The following is a 21,511-nucleotide window of genomic DNA, read 5'->3' on the forward strand; positions in this document are numbered from 1 at the left end:
TTTTGGAAGATAAAAGATTTAACCGTGTAAAAAAGTTGCATTTGCGCCAGCGTCTACAAGCGAACGAAGATAGAAAAGTACAATGATCGTTTCAATGAAGAATAATACAAAAAGAAAGAAAAAAGAAAAAAAAAAAAAGAAGAAGAAGAAGAAGAAGAAAGAACTTTAATCAAATTCGAACATTCTCCTTCGTTCGCTCACAAACATGTAATTCATTACAAAATGCTTGGTCCCCAACTCGTAACTATATATCGCTATTATATCTCATTTTTATATATATATATATATAATTAATATTATTATTTCAGAGGTATATATATATATATATATATATATCGATAACGTTTGATATATTAAAAATGCAAAAACGGTATGGTAATAAAAAAGAGAGAGAAAAGAAACAAAAGGAAAAAAAAAACAAAAAAAAAAAGAAAAAAGAAAGAAAGAAATGAAGGACACATCATGGTAAGGAAAAAGAAAGAGCAGACCGTCTGAATACGACGACGACGACAACGACGACGACGACGACGACGAGGACGATAACGACCGACGTCAACAAAACTAAAACGAAGTGTTTCCTCATCGAATTCGATGACAAAAGTATTATCTCGTTTCTTGTTCTTCGTATATTAAAAAAAGAAAAAAGAAATAATAATAAAAAATAAAGAAGAAGAAAAAAAAAAAGAAGAAAAAATCAAACAATCTCTCGAACAGGACGTATAACATATCTCGAAGATGTCCCGTTCGACATGTTTATCTTTTCTAACACGGCAAGGAGAGCATTGTACATAAAAAATTGGACAAAAACGAACGATCTCTCTCGCAAGCAAAGAATAATCTCTCTCTCTCTCTCTCTCTCTCTCTCTCTCTCTCTCTCTCTCTCTCTCTCTCTCTCTCTCTCTCTCTCTCTCTTTATATTTTCATCTCTTTTTCTCTTTCAACACACGCACGCACACTACCAGTGTACTCTAACGTTTCTATCGATCGCGAACGTTTCAATCCAAGCACGTTGACAACAAACGAGAGGTTTAGATGGCAGCTAGCCTAAGAAGATCCATCGTTGAAATATAATGGTCCTTAGATCTGCGCTGGCTCGACATAGTTTGCTGGAAGCATACCGTGCCGACCTGTACGTTGTACCAAACCGGTCATCCATCCTTCGTCGATAGCTGTACAGTTAACAATCAGGTCACCGTCACAGAAGCTTACTTCGTCCAAATCTTGTGCCTCGTAATCGTACATCGCTCTGTAGACTCTCTGAGAATATAAAGTAAGATTTGTCGATTGTAGATTTTTTTATAATGATGCTGTATTATAGGTGAAACATTATAAAGTAAGTTATAACTTGTATTATATGATATAGAGTATATCATATAATACAGTGTATATTGTCTTATATATTATATTACGATATTATGACTCTACTGTACTTGTATTCTTAGGAAAAAAAAAAAAAAAAAAAAAAAAACATTATATGAAATGAAGTAATTTTTTGACGAACAAAAAAGAAAAAGTATGTGTGTGTGTGTGTGAAGTAATATGAAAGCGTGCGACTTAAAAATTATACGATTTCATTTATCCAGTTTGAAATAAGCGTTTAAAACATTATTACGTTTACGAGATAAGATAATATATAAATTAGCGTTTGAATTGCCGCGTAAAAGTAATAACTCACTCCGACGTTGGTAGGTGGCGGTGGTGGAGGCTGCTGATGCTGTATCACGTGATTGTTATTCGTCGCAGGCGTGAGCGATCCGTAATAGTCGTTCACCGGGTCGATATCCGCAACGGAACCAATTTTTCGTGTAGGTGGATTCGTCACTGCACACAATATGATATTTCTTTGTTAATAAAAGAACAATGTATATAATATATACATACATACATACATACATACATACATACATACATACATACATACATACATATACATATATATGCATACATAAATACATACATAAATATATACATGTATATATATATATATATATATATGTGTAATGAGAAATAATAGAGGCTTATAAAGAATGTAATAAATATAACGATGACGTAGCACGAGAAAGAATCTCAAACTGGATAACGAAGGTGCTGTTGCGCTTAGGACTTCCGGATGGATCGTCGGACAGATGTTGTATATGCGAACGTAACAAAGGACGACGACCGAGATGATAATAATGATGATGATGATGATGATAATAACGTCTAATGAAATGTTCATTTTCTGAAGTTACGACTAAGCCGAGTCATGAGACTATTTTCTTTTTTTTCTTTTTTTTTTTCTTTTTTTTTTTTTTTGTTTCATATATCAGTAGTAACCAAAAGATTTCTTTTCATTGAAATTTTCATAAAAATCCTCGAGAATCCATATATGTACTAGAAATTAGTGCAAACTTCTCATAAGGGATCTTTGTTATTATTATATTACAAATGAGATTGTAATTTAATCTAGGCTCTTCAATGTTCTTCGGAAACTACTGTACAACATGAATTTTTACAAAACAACTTATGATACAAGATACTTCTTATACTTATTAATTTTTCATTAACTTGTGATTTTAATATCTGTTTCTAAAATTTGCGATTTAGTTTCTTGACTTGAGTCGAAAAGAAATTTCATATATATACACACAAACATTTATTTAATCTTAATGTATAAATTAATATATATATATATATATATATATAAATAAATAAATCTTAATATATACATTTATTTATCAATTCTTTTTATTATTCATAAATAAGAATCGCAATTTTAATTTCAACAAAAAATAAATAAATAAAAAAACAGAAAGAAAAAAAAAAATATCAGACAATTCATATATACTTGCAACTACTCTAAATTTAACAAAGTATCTTGTATATTCGAAGGCGTTAAAAAATAAAGGAGAATAATGAGATACACACATATATACACACATATACATATACATATTGCACACACACATATATATATATATATACGTATAAGTATATATATGTAAGTAATACGTTAAAGCAGGATCAAGGAAGAGAAACTTACCTGGACCTTTGTCACTGGTATAAATGACCGTGGTCGCGGCTTGCCTGGCGGAATAAGGACTCGGCCTTGCCTCGCTAAGGGGATCGTAATCAGCGATCCTACCTGGTGTCCTTTGTACAGGCGAGTTTGCCGTTCTCGCAACTGGTGGATTCGCATTTAGGTAACTGCTCGAGGCAGGTGCGATTGTACCGTCCGTGTACTCTACGTACTCTAAAAAGCATAGAAAGCAACGAAAAGCTGACAAATAATTGGATAAAGTGACACGACGGGGTTGGGGTAAGGTTGGGAAGGTTTAAAAAGCAGAACTAGGCAAACATTTACTCGAGGACACATTAGCATACGTATTTTATATATTTGTCCTGGTCTTTCATCGTGAAATTTTTTTCTCTTTTTTTTTTCTTTTTTTTTTTTTTTTTTTTTTTCCTTAAACATTCAAATTATTTCATTTTTGTTTTCTCATTTTCTTTTCTTTTTCTTTTTTTTTTTTTTTTTCCTAATATTTGACGTCAAGAATATTTCTATTCGTCGAAGGTTTCACATTGAAATTATTTAATGTGTGAAATTCGATTTGTATCTGTCAGGTATTTTTACGACAAACATTTTTCACAGGTGTTTGTATTAATTAGAGAAAATGCAAAAGATGATATATATGATAATATTGTCAAATTCTTTTTTGTTTAATAAATATTTGTTAAATAGAATGTAATATCGACGAATTGATAACTGACCGATTTGTTCCCCATTCTCTCCGGTCATGGTCCTTTTCTGTTCCATAATCGCCTTTTTCTGAAGTTCACCATGATAAGCAACGTTTGAAATTATCTTGCTGTTCTGCTTGATTCTCAGCGTCTCTGGATCATCCGCGACTTGCGTGAACTTTCCCTTTGCTTTTTCGAACTCTGCGTGATACTTTACGTTGCTTTGAATTTTTGTATTCTCCGCGATGCGTTTTAATTCTGGTGTTTCCGCCATCGTCGTTGCCTTTGCTTTTGGTATGTGTCTATGTATTGAAAATTTGTTAAATAAATAAATAAATGATAATCATAATCATAATTAAAAAATAATATATTATAATGACAATAATAATAATAATAATAATTATTATTATTAATATATTGTTTAAAATAAATGATAATAATTGAAATTATTTATAATTGATATATTAATAATTATTATTAAAGTATTGCTCATCGTTAAGTAATAAAATACTAATTATTATTAATAAATAATCATTATTATTATTAAAAAACAATGTATTAAAATGATAATAATAATGAAAAAAAATTGTTGAATTAGGGTTGGAATAACAATAAAACTGCACGAGTGTCTTTACATACATATTCATTAATGAACATACCGGATCAGCTGATTTTGACAGATATCACGTGTCACGAGATATATCTTTCGCGATTATTAAACGTTCTCGTAATTCCGCACACGTACTTTGTACACGCGACATGGATTATGATATGAAAAGAGATCGAAGAACAATAACAGGGACACGCTTTCGAGCTATGACGAACAATGTAAGAGAGAAGATAAAGTCACGTATAATAAGCGTCTATCGTTTAGCAACTTTGAAACTCGAGGAAGGGGAACTTTCGAGAAGCGTATAAAATTTATTTCTTACGCGACACAAATATTTATTATTACGTATTACGTTCTAACATTTGCACAAATTTTTTTTCCCCGAAGGAAAAGAAAAATTTTATTTTCCAAAAAAAATTCCTCTCAGATATTTTTATACGCAAAGTATGAAAAAAATTGTTCGTTTAATGGACAACGAAAAAACTAAAAGAGAGAGAGAGAGAGAGAGAGAGAGAGAAAAAGAAAAAAAAATTGTAGACGTTAAAGCGAAAGAAGGACGATGACAAGAGGTCAACGACGTTTTCCTTATCTCGAGAGTCCATCCTCCGCAATGCGAGTCGATAATTTTCTCTGGAGAAATCGTAACGCTTTTCGAACGACCCGACCGAAATATAAGGGAGAAAAAATAAAGGGAGATCGTCGTATTGTGAAATTCTGCATGACGAGTAGGACGAAGTGAAATAAAATGAAATAAAATGAAATGAAACAAAATGAAATTAAATGAGACGAGATGAGATGAAATGTAATGATCTTCTAAGAGTTTCATCGAAACCTATGTGCATACCTTTCCAAGTAACTATATGTATATATATATATATATATATATATATATATATATAGAGAGAGAGAGAGAGAGAAAGAGAGATGCATAGATAGTAGAACCAATCTGCATATATGTATGTATGTACGATGTTGCGTGTATATATGTATGTTATATGAATGTGTGTGTATATATATATGCATATATGTATGTATGTATGTATGTATGTATGTATGTATGTATCTATGTGTGTTAGGTAGGGTAAGGTAAGTTCGTCGTGCAGCTCGTAATCGAGATTTGTGTCACGAATCTGTTTTCCATATACGGTGTCCGTAGCTCTCACTGTGCCATACCCAGTAATCATGGACGTGTTACGCAATTGCATCGAATAATTAGGTATGCATTTTCGTTCCTCTTCTTGTCTTTCGATACTTCCAAAGAGGTAGATAAATAGAAAAAGAAAGAGAGAGAGAGAGAGAGGATTTGATTCTCTCAATAAATCGAGTCATCATTTTTTACATTATTTTATTCTATTATATTGCGAGTATTGTAAACGATCGATCTAAAATATATATATAATAATAATAATAGTAATAATAATAATATTTATCGAGACAATTGTAGTAAAAAAAAAAATATATATATATATATATATAAGAATTGAAGTAAAACTACCGGTACAATTATGGTTTTACTGAATGCATCAATCGTAACAAAATTACATAGTGCAGTAATTTCACTTTCATTGTTATATTATATAGTATTAAAAAAAGTAAAAGAAATACAAATAAATTGTCATTTGTTGTGTTACTACAAGTTGTATGTCATTACGTACAATTGTAGTTTTATTAAATGCAACAATTGTAACAAAACTACACTGATATTGTTGTAATATATAGTAAAAAAAAAAGTACACGTAAATTGTAATCAAATTACAATTATGTTGTATTTTTCTTTTTTCTGTTGTATCTTTTTTTGTAAATTTACTTCATTTACACTTCGTTTACTTTTTCTTGTATATGATATTGACCACAATTGAACTGTTTTTATCACGCAAAGTAATATGTACAAAATGACGATGAAAAAGAAGTTGGTAATTCCAAAGAGGCTACTTCCTCAGTGTTGCACGGAGTAACATAGTACAAGCCTGGAATGGATTTGTTGTTGGGGTCAGAGGTATTAGATTCCAGTAGAGCGTTAAGTTTAGAACAGGCTTCGGGGAGAGCACGAGTACAACTGGTGTGTGTGTATATATATATATATAAGTATATAACGAATATATATATATATATATATATATATATATATATATATACATGTCAATCGTGTGAGGACGGAAGCCTTAGAGAAACGAAACCGTTCGCATTCTTTTGATTCTTAAGAAGAAAGTATGATGTGAATGTGTATGTGGAGCGATGTATTTGTATGTGTGTGTGTATATATATATATATATATGTTTGTGTGTAATTCGAATTCGTAAAACAAATTTTATTTTACTTTCTCCCTCTGCAAAGATACGTAAAGTGATCTATGAGAAGGAAAAATATAAATAATAAATTTTCAAATCCTAATCTATGTAAGATTGGAAAGATAAAGCAAAAGTTCTTTGATCTTCGGCATAGCTTCCCACGATACCAATGGACCAATTACGAAACGTTACTACACATTTAATGATTGATCTCATAACAAAAAACAAGTAAATAAATAAAAACCAACAGTTTTGAAAACTCGTATGAATCGAAAGAAAGATGGAAAGAAAAAGAAAGAAAACAGAAGAAGCAAAAAAAGACGAAGAAGATAACTCGACGATTATCCAATCGATATTACAAATTATACTTAGCATCATATTTAAATTATTCGATCGTTATAATATCATCTCCATCGTGTCTTACGTATTACGTATAAATAATAAGATCGATGTAACATACGATAAAAATATCTACTAATGTTATTAAAGAGAAAAATGGTTATAGTATCTAATAGTAATTATTATCAGAAACGCATCCCGTACGAGGTTCACGGATAAGGCTCGCGAGCACGTTTTATGCGTTGGGTTTGGCGGTGCATTGTGGGACAAGGTCGGTTTGCCATAGCCATGCAGACAAGAGTCACGCTACGCCGAGCACTCCCCCACCCCACAACCCCCTTCTTTTTACGACTAGCTGTTAAATTGCTTCGAGTTGAAACTGCGCACCGCGCGCCGTGACAGTACAGACGGTGATGTTTCCTGCTTCTTCTCCTTTCTCTCTCTCTCTCTCTCTCTCTCTCTCTTTATCTGTGTCCTCTTTCTCTCTCTCTCCCTCTATCTGTTACTTATTCAGTCACTCACTCACTCAGTCTTTCTCTTTCTTTTTTTTTTTGGTTTCTTTCTTTCTCAAGCGGATTATATTTACACGAAGCTACGCATTACATACAAGTCTTATATTATATATATATGTATGTATGTATGTATGTATGTATGTATGTATGTATGTATGTATGTATGTATGTATGTATGTATGTATGTATGTATGTATGTATGTATGTATGTATGTATGTATGTATGTATGTATGTATGTATGTATGTATGTATGTATGTATGTATGTATGTATGTATGTATGTATGTATGTATGTATGTATGTATGTATGTATGTATGTATGTATGTATGTATGTATGTATGTATGTATGTATGGATGGATGGATGGATGTTGTATGTATGTATATATATTTCGTATCTTGCGCCATTTTTTTTTCTTGTTTTTCTTTTCTTTTCCCTTTCTTTCTTTCTTTTTTTTTTTATTACATCTCTCTTTAGCACGCCTGCGCAGTATAATTACCACCGCGAGACTACACACGTTTGATTTATATAGAGAACGGGGTATGTATGTATGTACATTGCAGAGATAAGAGGCAACCGCGTGAGAACGCGATTTCTTTTTGATTAACCATTCGAGATATGTTGCTATAATATCGAGATCAAAATAGAATATGCATTTGTTATACTTTGCGTCTAAGTTTACTATTGCAAAGAGAGAGAAAGAGAGAGAGAGAGAGAGAAGAAAAGGAAAATCAACTCTTACAAGTTTATCTTATTTTCTCATCATCATCGTTTTTTATCTGATGTATTGTAAATACATACGTACATATATAATTTTACAGGGTAAATTACATTTATTAATAAACTGCGAATGCCAGAGATTTTCTTCTCGATAATTAAAACAATGATCTTTCTTTCTTTATTTTTTTTCTTTTTCCTAGAACAAACTTTTTCCTATAACAAAACTTTCGAATAGTCGTTTGTACTAAATTATTTTTTCTTCTTCCCTCTCCTTTTTATTTTTTCTATTATTCCTTTCTTCCTTTTTTTTTTTTTTTTCTTTAATCCCAGCATAAAAATATGTTCAGTATCATTTTTCTGTCTCTCTTTCACTCTCGTTCCGTCGTCTCTCATCCAATCGAGAAGAGGAGGCGAACGTTCTCGTGTGAGTCATTCCGAGGTACACGGATGATGATTCCTCCGGCAATGACGTCACTAATGTAAATTCGCGAAAATTCCAATGACGACGAATGAAATCGTGACACCTTATATAAATCATGTTGTTATAAAAGGAACTTAAAGAAAAAAAATAAAAAGCAGAAAAAACCAAAAGAAAAAAACAATAGAAAAATTGTCTTAAATTAAAAAAAAAAAAAAATTGTCCTTTCTATCAAAACGTTAATACGAGATCGTCAATTAAAGGGCGAAAAAAAAAAATTAAGAAAAAAAAAAAAAAATAAATAAATAAAAATTTTTTATCATCTATCTTTCTTATCAGAACGTTAATACGAGATCGTTAATTAAAGGGAGAAAAACATTTTTTTAAGTAAGTAAATAAAAATAAAATCTTTTTATTGTCTTTCTTATCAGAACGTTAATACGAGATCGTTAACTGAAAGGAGAAAACAAAGATGAAGAAAGAGAAAGATAGAGTGAAAGAGAGAAAGAGGAAGAGAGAGAGAGAGAGAGAGAGAGAGAGAGAGAGAGAACAGTCTGAAAGATGATGAGGAGATGGAGGAGCTAGAGGAGGAGAAGGATGAGGAGAAAGATGAAGAGAGGGAGTTAAGAAAAAGAAGAAGGGATGACCAGACGAATGAATGAGTTTCACGACTCACACGTGTTCCGTCTCGCTCATTCGGCGTGTTCACTCGATCCGACACACAGGCATGAGTTAACGCCGACACAATTACACGAAGAAAATATTATATTGTTAACGCGTTACGAATCAATCATTTTTTGTATCTTTTTTTTCTAGTTCTTCTTCTTTTCCTTTTTTCATCGTAAAATTTTGTCGATAGGAAGGATAATTTGAATTTCCTCGCGAGAAAGACGAGTAGGTGAGAATTTTCAAGAAAAAAAAAAAAAAAAAAAGAGAAATAAAAAGTAGAAGAAAAAAAAATCACAAAATTATTATACTTCGTCATTCGTGTACTATATTCCGTATTTTTCTTCATCTTCGTAGATCTATGTAAGATGTACGATCACACGCTATTACGATTACACGATGATGTTATAATGTTAACGCGTTACGAATCAGATACTCATATATAAGTAACCTTATGTTTTGTTTCTATCGACATAACATTTTGTCGAGAGGGCGGATAATTTGAATTAAGTCGAGTGGGTGGATATTAAAAAATGAAAAATACAAAATAAACCAAAATCATCGAATTATTTTATTAAATTAGTTTACTCGGTCGTTTATATGAATAATTAACTTGGTTTTACCGTAATCTTCATTTTCATAGATCTTTTCTCTATCATCGTATTTGTCGTACTTATCGAGTAACTTGCGATGTTAATTCAACCGTATAACTCATCGTTACGAAGGGAATTATGTACGATAAAGGAGGATGTTGAGAGGAAGGAAGAGAACACGAGAGAGAGAGAGAGAGAGAGAGAGAGATAGCTTCGAATTTGCAGAGAGCAGGAAGATTTCATCATCGCACCGCGTATACAGTGGAAATATTGTCGTCGAATCATCCAACGAAAGATGCATCTTGCATCGAGTTTTAAGAGAGACCGAGTTACAGCAGAAGAAGCAGAAGAAGAAGAAGAAAGAAAGAAAAGAAGAAAATGAAGATGAGCAGAAAGAAGAAGAGAAGAAAGAGGAGAATATGAAGGAGAAGCCACAACAAGAAGCCACTCTAATTGTCGTACCGACGAATAATCAAATTACCGTCGATCGTTCCAGCTAACGAAATCCAATAGACGCGAGTAGAGATGGCCGACATTATTATTACCACTCCATTCGAGCACGTTATAATACGTGCATACTATAATATTTTTTTTATTGTAGCAACGAGCTTCAAAAACTGTCGATTAGAAAAATCAAGAATCAGACAAAAGTTGCTATTATGTAAAATAAATTCTAAAAAATCAAATAGTCTTCTTTCGTGACGTTTTATACTAACTATGATATTTTCTTTTCGATTCTTCTTTTTCCCACATCGTAAAATTATAAGGCTATTAATTGCAAGCCTAAAAAGAATACTTCATTTTTCGAATCATCTAAAAACATTTGACTGAGTTTGTATCAACCAACGTAATCTCTTATCATTCGTTGTAATCAATGACATAAAATTGATGCATGATGAATCAAATGCGATTAAATTTTTTTTTTTAAGAGAATCAAAAATAGATTTTGATAGATCTAAAACATTATCTTTTATGTATACGTGTATATACATATATATCTTTTTGTATATAAAAAAAAAAAAAAAAAAAAAAAAACGAAAAGGAAAAGAAATATAATTTTTTTTTTAGATGATTAATTTAGACACGTTATCCACTTTGGGTAGCTTCTTCTTCTCTTCAGGATTCTATATATAGCTGGTACATTCGCGTATCTCCGAAGAAGAAGCCATTTTTAGAGCGAGCGAGCGAACGAGCATGAGTGAAGATAAAAACAGCATGTGTTGGGAGCTTATCACAGGAGAGCGCTATGAGACTTTACGGCTCTCCCCTCGGAGCTCCCGTCCGTTCAGCTTATACACGCTTAACGTAGCCGATTAATTTTCGTCGAGCGCACGAAATTAACCCTAACGCGAAGTCAATTTCGTTCTGCCCTCGACGCCATCTTTCTTTCTACTCGATGCTTACAAATCGTTAAGAATCATATCTCCAAACGCGATTGCGCGAGAAAAAAAAAACAATTCATTATTTTATTTTATTCTATTTTATTTATTATTTCATTAATTAACAATAATTTTTATGAAGGATGAGCTAAAAGTTCCTAAAGGATTCTTGAAAATCAATAACTATTTGTCGAGACCACCTGGGCTAACTTTCGTTTCTTGTTTCAAATTGTAAAACCAGCTATAAAGTTAAACGATCTTAAAGGATATTAAAATCACTTAGAAACTTTCCTCCACCATTTCGTTAAACTTCGATTATTCATATAAAGATATAAATAATATAAAATCTAAATCGTGTTTTACGAATTTCGTCGTTAGTAATTACGTTACAAAGAGATAAGAGATTACGTAGGTCGCTTGATTAAATTATCAAAGATATGTTTTATCAAAGAAAATGCGTATTTGATTGTTATATATATTAATAAAATATATATATATATATTTCCTTATGGAAAGGTTTTAAACGGACTTATAGAAATTCCAACTATACTTATGGTTTTATTCATAGAATCTAAAAAAATTAGAGTTAAGTATGAATTAACTTACGCCTCGCAGTATGGCTGTTTGTTGAAGCCTTTGTAAGTTCGCATGTTCAAGGTCATACCGCAGCCCTGACACTTGAAGCACTGCTTATGCCATATCTGAAACAGAAAGTAGAACGTACTATTCTGGTTAAACTCGGACTCTCATTGTCAAACAATTTGGATGATAATTTGTCCCGTGTGTGAGAACATTGCTTAAAAGGAGCGTAAGAAAAAGAAAAAAAAAAAAAAAAAAGATAAAAAAAGGAAAGAAAAGAAACGATAGATCGATCATTAAATGTTACGAGATAAATGTCATAAACGTCATAAAGTAGAATCAAGAGATCGAGATAAGAATTGATTTAAAGCTATCCACTTGCATCTATCTGTCTCTTTTTATTCAAGGTCACGGATCGACTTTCAACCTTCAAGTTGTTAATTGCTATTAGAAGGTCGAGAACGTCTTTCTCTTTCTCTTTCTCTTTCTCTCTCGTTCTTTCTCCGTCTTTTAACATGCAAGGAAAATCGTTTAAAATTTCCACGAAGAAAAATCTCGATCTAGGTAGTGATTTAAAATTATAATGACGTCGTTTTCTCCGATCCGATGATTATTTCTGAACGAAAGGATGACTAAGCTCGATGATTCTCACCGGACATCCTTCTCCGACCACGAAAATGTGGTCTGACCATTTTTGTCGCAAAAACGGAACATACAAAAAGAGAGAGAGAGAGAGAGAGAGAGAGAGAGAGAGAGAGAGAGAGAGAGAGAGAGAGAGAGAGAAATAAAATAAAAAATCAAAAAAAATTTTTTTTGCAATACATCGCAATCTTGCTCGTACATAGCACATAGTAAGTAAGTAAGTAATAAGTAATAAGTAAGTATGTACGTACTTAGACTACGTCTAAGTGTAAGTCTAAGTTGAAAGATGTTAATTAAAGAACTTTCAGGAATAGACGAGCTTCCTGCCATTTATTTACTTACGAGAGAGATCTTCTCACGAGACTTGGACCGTTGTTACGAAACAACAGTCATTGTATGTAATTATTGTCGAAACCAGAGGAATTTAACAAGTATTTAACAACGGGAGAGAGAGAGAGAGAGAGAGAGAGAGTGGCGAGGGGTAAGGAAAGAAAGAGAAAATTGACCAGTGAAAATTAGAAATCTTTGTGTAGATTCTTTCCTCTAACGATTTATTACGTTAAAGTGTCACGTATCGATTGGCAAACGTGTTTTTAGAAATAGAAATGTTCTCTCGAAAATAAAGATCGTGTCGTATTAATTAGCATATTTTAGTGTTTCTTTATGTTGATTCTTATTATCAAGATAACAAGTTTCATTGATTAGTAAATACGATCTCTAACCTGCAATTTGGTGCGAACTTTGATTTCAATATCTTAAACCTATCGAGATTAAAAAAAAAAGAAATAAAATAAAATAAAATAAAAATGTTGTCATAAAAGGAAAAATCCTGTCAAATTAATTGCCGCATTATAACGCTTCATTTTATTTCTTTTTCGAGAAAACAACAAATTTAATAATAGTAAATTAGAAAATACGACCTGTCTTACAATCTGTCGCGAAATTTAATTTTTATATACGAATAACTTGTCGAAGAGAAGAGAAATAAAAAAAAAAAGAAAAGAAAAGAAAAGGAAACATAAATAAATAAATAAAATCGTGCTAACCGTAAGAAGAGGACAATGAGAATAATAAAATGTCTCGGATCGGAGATTCTCTTCGTGTTAGAGGAGAGCAAGCAACAGGTTGGGATCAACTCCCACCTGTTGTAATCGTATGCCAAACCCACGCAACAACACAAGCCCCGGTCGGTGGTAACTCGTGCCAATTCGTACCTATTCAAGATCGTTCGTTCGCTAATAGTAGATACTGTTTGCAAATTTCAAATTTGCTGCCTTTGAAAAAAAAAAAAAAGAAAAGAAAAGAAAAGAAAAGAAAAGAAAGAAAACAAAGGAACAAGAATAAAAACAAAACAAAAAAAACACGCACACACCCACGGGATAAAAAAGAAAACAAAAAACTTATTCCTTTCCTTTTTCTATATCTCCAATTTCTCCTTCCCTTCTTTTATTACTCGTTACAAAGAGATCTTTTTAACGCTCCGATAATCACATTTAACGTCGACAAGATGGCGCGTCAGTTAAATAGTGTATTAAATCGAATGACGAATCGCGTTCGAGTTCTCGTTTAAATTTACAAGTCATTCGAACGGTATACCATTTGTACCGTTATTGTTAAATTATATACAGACATTTTTAAAACAATCTTCAACAGTATTTACTCGCGAATAAATGTCGTTTATATTTCACACGCGCGATTTAGGTACATTTATTTACAAATTTTCACGTGTTACTCGAAGTAGATGGCGCCTTGATCGTCGAACGCATATGCACGTGTTCATCCCTTTTCAAAAATGACGATTCTCTTGTCGGTTTTGTACGTTTTTATTTAAAATTTACTAGAGAATAAAAACGAATTACGATTTTTAACTCCGTATTTTTCAACTCACGATGATCCTATCATTTCGACTCCAAAAAATACGATTTTCGTATTTTCATTTATTTTCGCGGGAAAATTCAAAGTAAATGGCGCTTTCGTTATCGTTGACTCCACACGAATGAATGAATGTTCATCCATTTCTAAAAATAGCATGGTTGAATATATCTTATCGTGCTTCTCCCGGTTTAATTTATAATTATAATTAATTCGAAGATAAAAATGTATTTCTTTGATATTTTCCTCGAGGAAGTGGTAAGAAATTAGTTTTTCGTGGGATTTGTGAGATATAATAGAACGGACCAACTTTCTATATCGCGGAATGACTCGCATAGTCCGTCGAACGGACACAACGGTAGTTTCGAGGTCTTTGAAAATAAAGAAAGATATATATAGATAAACGGATAAAGAGAGAGACAGAAAGAGAGAAAGAGAGAGAGAGAGACATGGATGATTAAACGAGTAATAGTTTCAACTATTAATGGAGGGACGTAAATTAATTAGAATACCGTTTCTTTCCTCTATATGCGGGTTGCACACTATCAAATTGATAAATCAATTGACGACTAAGAATAAAATTGGAACGTTTTCAAACGATACACTTTTGTATTCCGAATATCGCGTACATATGTATAAACGTAAAAAATTTCTTTTTAATTCGAATTTTATTTGCTTCTCGCTTGTTTCACTTTTTATTTAAAAAATAATATTTTTCATTAGAATTTTCTAAATTGAATGGATTCAATCGTCTACAAATAAGAACTTAAGATACAAACGGTATGAAAATTTAGAAAATTAATTTTCGATAAATATCTTTGTTAGCATTGTGTAATATTAAACTTTAACGTAGTTAATTGTTATTATATTGTATCAATAATTTATATTAATATTAAATATACTGTAATATATAATTTAATTATTATTTTATATATATATATATATTAATAAGATAATATAAAATATATAATTATATATTATATGTATGTAATTATAATTAACGGTAAGAAATAATTACTGACTAATGATTATCTTGCTAAGAAAGAAGAGAAGAAAACGAAGGAAAGAAAAAAAAAAAGAAAATAAAAAACAGAAAAATTCCGGTTAGTTCTAATGCCATTCACTGGCAATACGGTATCGAAGACATCCGGTGAAAGACGTACGATTTACGTCAACGTACGATCGAATTTCAATGGTAATCGAAACTCTGCGATTCTGTAAGGATCAAACAACGATTCATGATCCGTCGCACACGATAGATTTTCTTGTGCCAACGCGTTAAAAAAATAAATAAATAAAAAAGAAAAAACAATTGTTTAAATTAAAAGAAAAATAAAGCAAAAAAAGAAAAGAAAAGAAAAAGAAAAGAAAAGAAAATTATCGACCTAGCAGTAACTTGGTTGACTCTTGACTTTGCTTATCTCTCTGCGTTATCTTTCAGTGAAGAAGAGAGGAACGATGATGAAAAAGCAAAGAAAAAAAAAAAAGACAAAAAGAAAAATAAAAAACAAATCTAAAAACGAAATGGATTTTATTACGTAAGATTCTTGTAAACACATTTAAGAATATCGAAGAAAACGAAGAGTTAAAAAGTTGTTTAAAACTTATATAATTATTAAAGTTATAAAATTGTATTGGCTGTTATTATAATATATATATATATATATCTTGTAAAATAATCTGTTTGATTAATTTTGATATACATTATATCATTAATTTCGAATCAATTAATCGTAAATATTAGCGAATTGCATGACGCCTATGTAAACGTGCGCGTAATACATGTGTGTGTAATTAAGCAAATTAAAAAAGTTAAGCAAGTTGAAATTTGATTTTGTTGTCGCGCTGACGGCATCATTAAAAAACCGAGGGCACTTCTTTCTCGAGATAAAAATCTACGATAATTACCGACAATATCTAATATCACGATTATAATAATATACAAAATTAAAAACTTCACTTAGTACGTATATAATTAAAAATTAAAATAATAATAATAATAATAATAATAATAATAATAATAATAATAATAAAAGAAATAACTATACATTTAAACAAAATCTTTACGATAAATAATAGCGAGGAAGACATTACAGATAGAAACACGTACGTCGTACATATATCCACATAAGTACACACAGTATGTAGATAGATGACGAAGAAAATTACTTCGTGATACCACGTTTTCCTTTTTAAAAAAACAATGAAACTTTACAAATTGTCTAATGCTCTTTTATTTTCTTTAATTCCTAACCAAACGAACAACCAACGAACCGATCAACTAATCACCCCCACTCATCAACCCTTCTTCACTTTCTCTCTCTCTCTCTCTCTCTCTCTCACTCTTGAAAAAAAAAAGAAAAGAGAAAGAGAAAAAGAAAGAAAATCGAGAACAACGCACGTCCTTGCGATACGTCGCGAAATGAATTCTCAAGTCGCCGCGCGCGCTCTCGAGAGACTCACGAAACCGAGAGCAATAAAGTGAGAGGGAGTGAGACGGAACGATCGAGAGAAAGGAGAGGAAAGAAGGTAGAGAGAAAGGCGAGACGAAGAAAGAAAGAAAGAGAGAGAGAGAGAGAGAGAGAGAGAGAGAGAGAGAGAAGGAAAGAAAGAAAGAAGGAAGGAAGGAAGGAAGGAAAGAAGGAACCATTATTTTTCATTTGATCAAAACGAAGTTCGTTTAGGAGAACATCGTTCGGAAAGAAGAAAAGAAAAGAAAAGTAAAAAAAAATATCTTGACGTACCTTATCGAGACACTTGAGCTCCTCGATCGGATAAACCGTTTTCTCACAACGAGCGCACGTCTTGCTCATCTTCTTTCCTTCCTGTCTTTTCGTCCAGTGGAAATTGAGAAGATTATGATTTAAAAAGAAAGAAACAAACAAACAAACAAACGGACGAATGAACGAACGAAGGAACGAAGGAACGCACCAAAAAAAAAAAAATAAACAAAAAAAGAAAATGGGATATAGTTCGATCGAGCTAACGAAGGTAAAAATTGATAAGAGAGAGAGAGAGAGAGAGAGAGAGAGAGAGAGAGAGAGAGAGAGAGAGAGAGAGAGAGAGAGAGAGAGAGAGAGAGAGAGGAATTATAAATAATTAGGTGTCTCCTCGTTCGACGTTTTATCTCAGTCGGATCGACGAGGAGAGAAGGAGATAGATAGATGAGAGAGAAAGAGAGAAAGAGAGAGAGAGAGAGAGAGAGGGAAAGAGAGAGAGAAAGAAATAGAAAAAGACAGAGACGTAAGAGGAGAAGGGAAGGAGAGAAGGGGGGGACACGTGCCAAGAAGGCACAGAAAAGGCACAACAAGCACTCGGATTTATCGATGACTGAGCGTCAAAGATGCATTCGTAGGTTTCACTCGTCGCACGTTTTTTTTTTTTTTACTTTTTCGCGCACCGACCGTGTTCACGCAAGGCCCACTCGAATTTTCTTCGATTCGTGCAAAGAATTTGAAGTAATAATAATAATAATATTATTATTATTATTATTAAATAATAATATTAATAATAATAATGATAATGATAATAATGATAATGACGTTCCTCCTTCCCTCGTTGATAAGCACGACGAGACGTAACGATTGAAATAAACTATTACACAGGCAACGACGTTCGGACGGCGGAAAATGCAGGAGCCACGCCGACACCAGGCAGCATTGAACCGCACTGCGCCCTCTCGATTACTCGATCGTCTCTAATTTTATTATTCGTATATCTTCGAACTTCTCCTCTGTGCTCCTGCCGCGAGCAAAAACTCTCGACGAGTGACAGAAATGGTGGAGGTACCACGTTGGTCAATTCAACAACGACCGTCCGATGATAGAGACCTGGTTCTTTAATAAGCCGGATGTCGCTGCAGTCGTTATCTTTGTTTTCTTTTTTTTTTTTTCTTCTTTTTCCTTTTCCGAATAGAAAGAAAAAGTAAGAGAGAGAGAGAGAGATTCAGTTTCGGATGAATTGTATACAACGTATCGGTCGGTAATGCAGAAATCGCTACGTATATATTTTTAATACGAAAGTAATGTTTATATATCTCGTAATTCTTTGGAACGTTCGTTTATAGAAGATTCAATTTCTTGGTCATTTTTCTTTCATTTATTCGCGTTATTCGAGATCGCTTAATACGTAGATGGCGGTAGTATTCTACTACGTTAGTCGACATCATAGTTGTTCTTCTCTGTAAAGCCGGCATTTTTGTTTTAAATCTTGTTTCCTGAAACGTCCGATGGATTATCAACGTCGAATAATGATATTAATTCGAGATATATTTTTCAAGGAAGAAATAAACGATGGAAGAATTCGTAATAGATTTAATTGGATAATAAGAAGTGTTAGATCGTCTAAAGTATTTTCTTTTAAATTTATTTCTAACCTATGATTTTTTTTGATAGACAAGAATCTGAAGTTTCTTGGTAAGAAAATGCAGTGAAAAGGTATTGGCGGGAAATTCAAACGTTCTTTATTTCAACTACCTGTTTGCTGATATTTTATCGTTATCAAAATAATTGATATAATATTATTCCATCGCAACAAAGCACTAATGGCAAAGGAAATGAAGATATATAAATGTAAAATATACTAACTTTAACATTTACCTCTTAGGAATTGATATATAATGCTAAAATCTTTTTGCGATAAACCATGACTATTAAGCATCTTATAAAGTTGATAAGCCAAAGAGCCTAAAGGAATTAATGCGTCTGTCCTAGTTGCGGCAGATTGCGCCAAGCTTAAATCCTTTGTCATAAGCAATGTACTAAAGCCGCCCTAAAGTAAAATATCAAGTATAATTATCAAACCGGTAATATAGAAATTCTTTTCGCATGTTAAACATTATATATATATATATATCCGTTCACTTACTTCATAATTATTTGAACTAGGAACATCAGGTAGAAGACCTGGAACAGGATTGTACAATTCAGAGGACCAACATTTTCCTGAACTGGAATTCACTATGTCATTCAATACATTTTCTTTTAGACCCAATCTACCAAATGAAAAAAACTCAATAATCAAATAATATGTAACACATGCGAACGAAAAAACTCTCATGATAAATTTTTCTCTTTTACACTTTACCTTTGACCAAGATTAAAAATTTCGGCTGTACCGATCATACTAATGGCTAGTAGCATATTATTACACAATTTTGCTGCCTGTCCCATTCCAACGTCACCGCAATGAACTATTCTCGAGCCCATAGCCTCCAATATAGATTTGGCCGCTTCGAAATTTGCATTAGAACCGCCTACCATAAAAGTCAATGTACCATCTCTCGCTGCGTTTATACCTAAAATATACATAAAAACATCGCATCGTACGTACATAAACGATATATCTATACAATTGTATAAAAATATAAATTATACCTCCGGATACCGGACTATCAATAAATTTAACTTCTCTTTTTTCAGCCTTTATCGATATTTCCTTCGACACGAATGGATCTATCGTACTGCTATCTATCAGGAGTACATTTTTTTTTACTGAGCTATAAAAAATATAGATCATTAATCTCTATATACAATATAATGCATATATATATATATATATATATATATATATAAAAAGAGAAATATATTGTTATCTTCAATATGTTGATACCTCAATATACCATTATCACCGGTATAGCAATCTAGAACTTGTTGATTCGAAGGTAACATAGAAATGAGTACGTCAACGTCCTTCACCATTTCTGCAATGGTCGAAGCAGTTTTTGCACCGTTTTCGACCAAGTTAGACATAGCTGATTTATCAATATCGAACACTGTTAATTCGTAACCCTAAAAATACTTCGATCAGATCATTGTATTCGTAATAATTTTTATAATTATCTTTCTCTTACCTTTTTCAAAATATTTCTTGCCATATGACCACCCATATTACCTAAACCGACGAATCCAACTTTTGAAAATCGACGCGCACCTGCCATACTTATCCAGGTTGAAGATTTTAAGCGAAATATGAGGAGACACATTTTTCTTTTTTTTTTTTTCCTTTTTTCTTTCTTTCTCTCTCTCTCTCTCTCTTTTTTTTTTTTTTTTACATTCCTTCAATCTTATCGTTGTCGGTAACAGAAACACTTTGACATTCGGTCGCGATAAGACTTGTAATGACTTATATTATAAAATGGTAATTAATGGACAAACTTAATAAAATATTCTTACTGTATAAATTACATGCTTGTGACATGGAATGGTTCGATACTAAAGACGATTTCATCAAAAGTCGAATATATTTCTTAGCTTGGTAAACATAAATGTTGTTTACATCTCAGCTATGAATCTATTAATGCTTTGACGACACTATCGTGAATTAAAGAAACGTAAAATTAAAAATACGTTGCGCAATATTATCGATAAGACATAAGTCGTTTCAACAAATAATTACATATTTTTCATATATATATATATATATATATATATATATATATATATATATATATATATATTAATATATTTATTATTATCCATTTACTAATTATTATAGTAATTACTATATTACTACATTTACTCTTAGAGCTATTAGAATAATTTAAATCACGAAAAAGAAGACATAAAAAGACTATGATTGCATATACTTAAATATTCCAAAGAAAAACAAAAAAAAGAAAGAAAGAAAAACTAATCCTCTTGCAAAAGTATTTTTCAAATCACACGTTAGAATCGAATGAATATTTAATCAAATTATTACTCTTTTTTCATATTTATAGTCTCATAATAGTATCTAGTATTTAGATCGATATTCTAATAGTTTTTTTTTTTTAATTGTGTAGAGCGATTCTCTAGAGAGAGGAAAAGAGAGAGAGAGTACTCTGGAAAGTACATACTATGTCATTTAAAAGCTTATTTTATCATAAATCACCTCTTTAGACAGGAAGTAGATCACATCGTGTACTTTTTATCGATCTAATGCTCTTCATCCTTACATTTTAATTTTCCCATTCCATAACACGACCACCGTATAAAAGTTGCGAAGGGAAAAGTCATTATTAGAAATAGATGAAAAAATATTTGCGCAAGGAAAAAGTCGTTCGACGAATTTTACCGTTCAACACAAACTAACTTCTGACACTTTTGATGGTCGTCCTAAGCGATGAATTTTTTAACTGACACCAATTAAGTTCGAACGATAGGACATCGTGAAGAGCAATTACACGCCATTGTA

At 31.9% G+C, this 21,511-nt stretch overlaps 2 protein-coding genes across 8 annotated transcripts; both read right to left on the minus strand.

Annotated features, from left to right (window-relative positions):
• Window positions 1-694: 694 nt before the first annotated feature.
• Window positions 695-18,135, minus strand: LOC122627736 (LIM and SH3 domain protein Lasp). Of its 6 annotated transcripts, none has more exons than XM_043809169.1 (7): window positions 17,940-18,135; window positions 17,083-17,167; window positions 11,852-11,946; window positions 3,751-4,022; window positions 3,023-3,232; window positions 1,676-1,821; window positions 695-1,257 (listed from the first exon to the last, which is right to left on the minus strand). In XM_043809169.1, exons 1-7 carry the CDS (start codon window positions 17,996-17,998, stop codon window positions 1,078-1,080), a joined length of 1,047 nt encoding a protein of 348 aa, XP_043665104.1. In that variant the 5' UTR covers window positions 17,999-18,135; the 3' UTR covers window positions 695-1,077. The 6 variants fall into 6 exon arrangements, with proteins under 6 accessions (XP_043665104.1, XP_043665105.1, XP_043665106.1 ...); XM_043809170.1 differs by having other exon boundaries at window positions 17,083-17,163; window positions 17,940-18,121; XM_043809171.1 differs by having other exon boundaries at window positions 17,083-17,163; window positions 17,881-18,121.
• A 642-nt stretch (window positions 18,136-18,777) lies between these two features.
• On the minus strand, window positions 18,778-20,622 carry LOC122627738 (3-hydroxyisobutyrate dehydrogenase, mitochondrial). Of its 2 annotated transcripts, XM_043809177.1 has the most exons (7): window positions 20,386-20,620; window positions 20,190-20,339; window positions 19,949-20,127; window positions 19,714-19,835; window positions 19,424-19,634; window positions 19,205-19,331; window positions 18,778-19,108 (listed from the first exon to the last, which is right to left on the minus strand). In XM_043809177.1, exons 2-7 carry the CDS (start codon window positions 20,319-20,321, stop codon window positions 18,926-18,928), a joined length of 954 nt encoding a protein of 317 aa, XP_043665112.1. In that variant the 5' UTR covers window positions 20,322-20,339; window positions 20,386-20,620; the 3' UTR covers window positions 18,778-18,925. The 2 variants fall into 2 exon arrangements, with proteins under 2 accessions (XP_043665112.1, XP_043665111.1); XM_043809176.1 differs by having other exon boundaries at window positions 20,190-20,622.
• Window positions 20,623-21,511: the final 889 nt, after the last annotated feature.

This window comes from Vespula pensylvanica, chromosome 3 (assembly GCF_014466175.1).
Source record: "Vespula pensylvanica isolate Volc-1 chromosome 3, ASM1446617v1, whole genome shotgun sequence".
NCBI classification, from domain to species: domain Eukaryota; kingdom Metazoa; phylum Arthropoda; class Insecta; order Hymenoptera; family Vespidae; genus Vespula; species Vespula pensylvanica.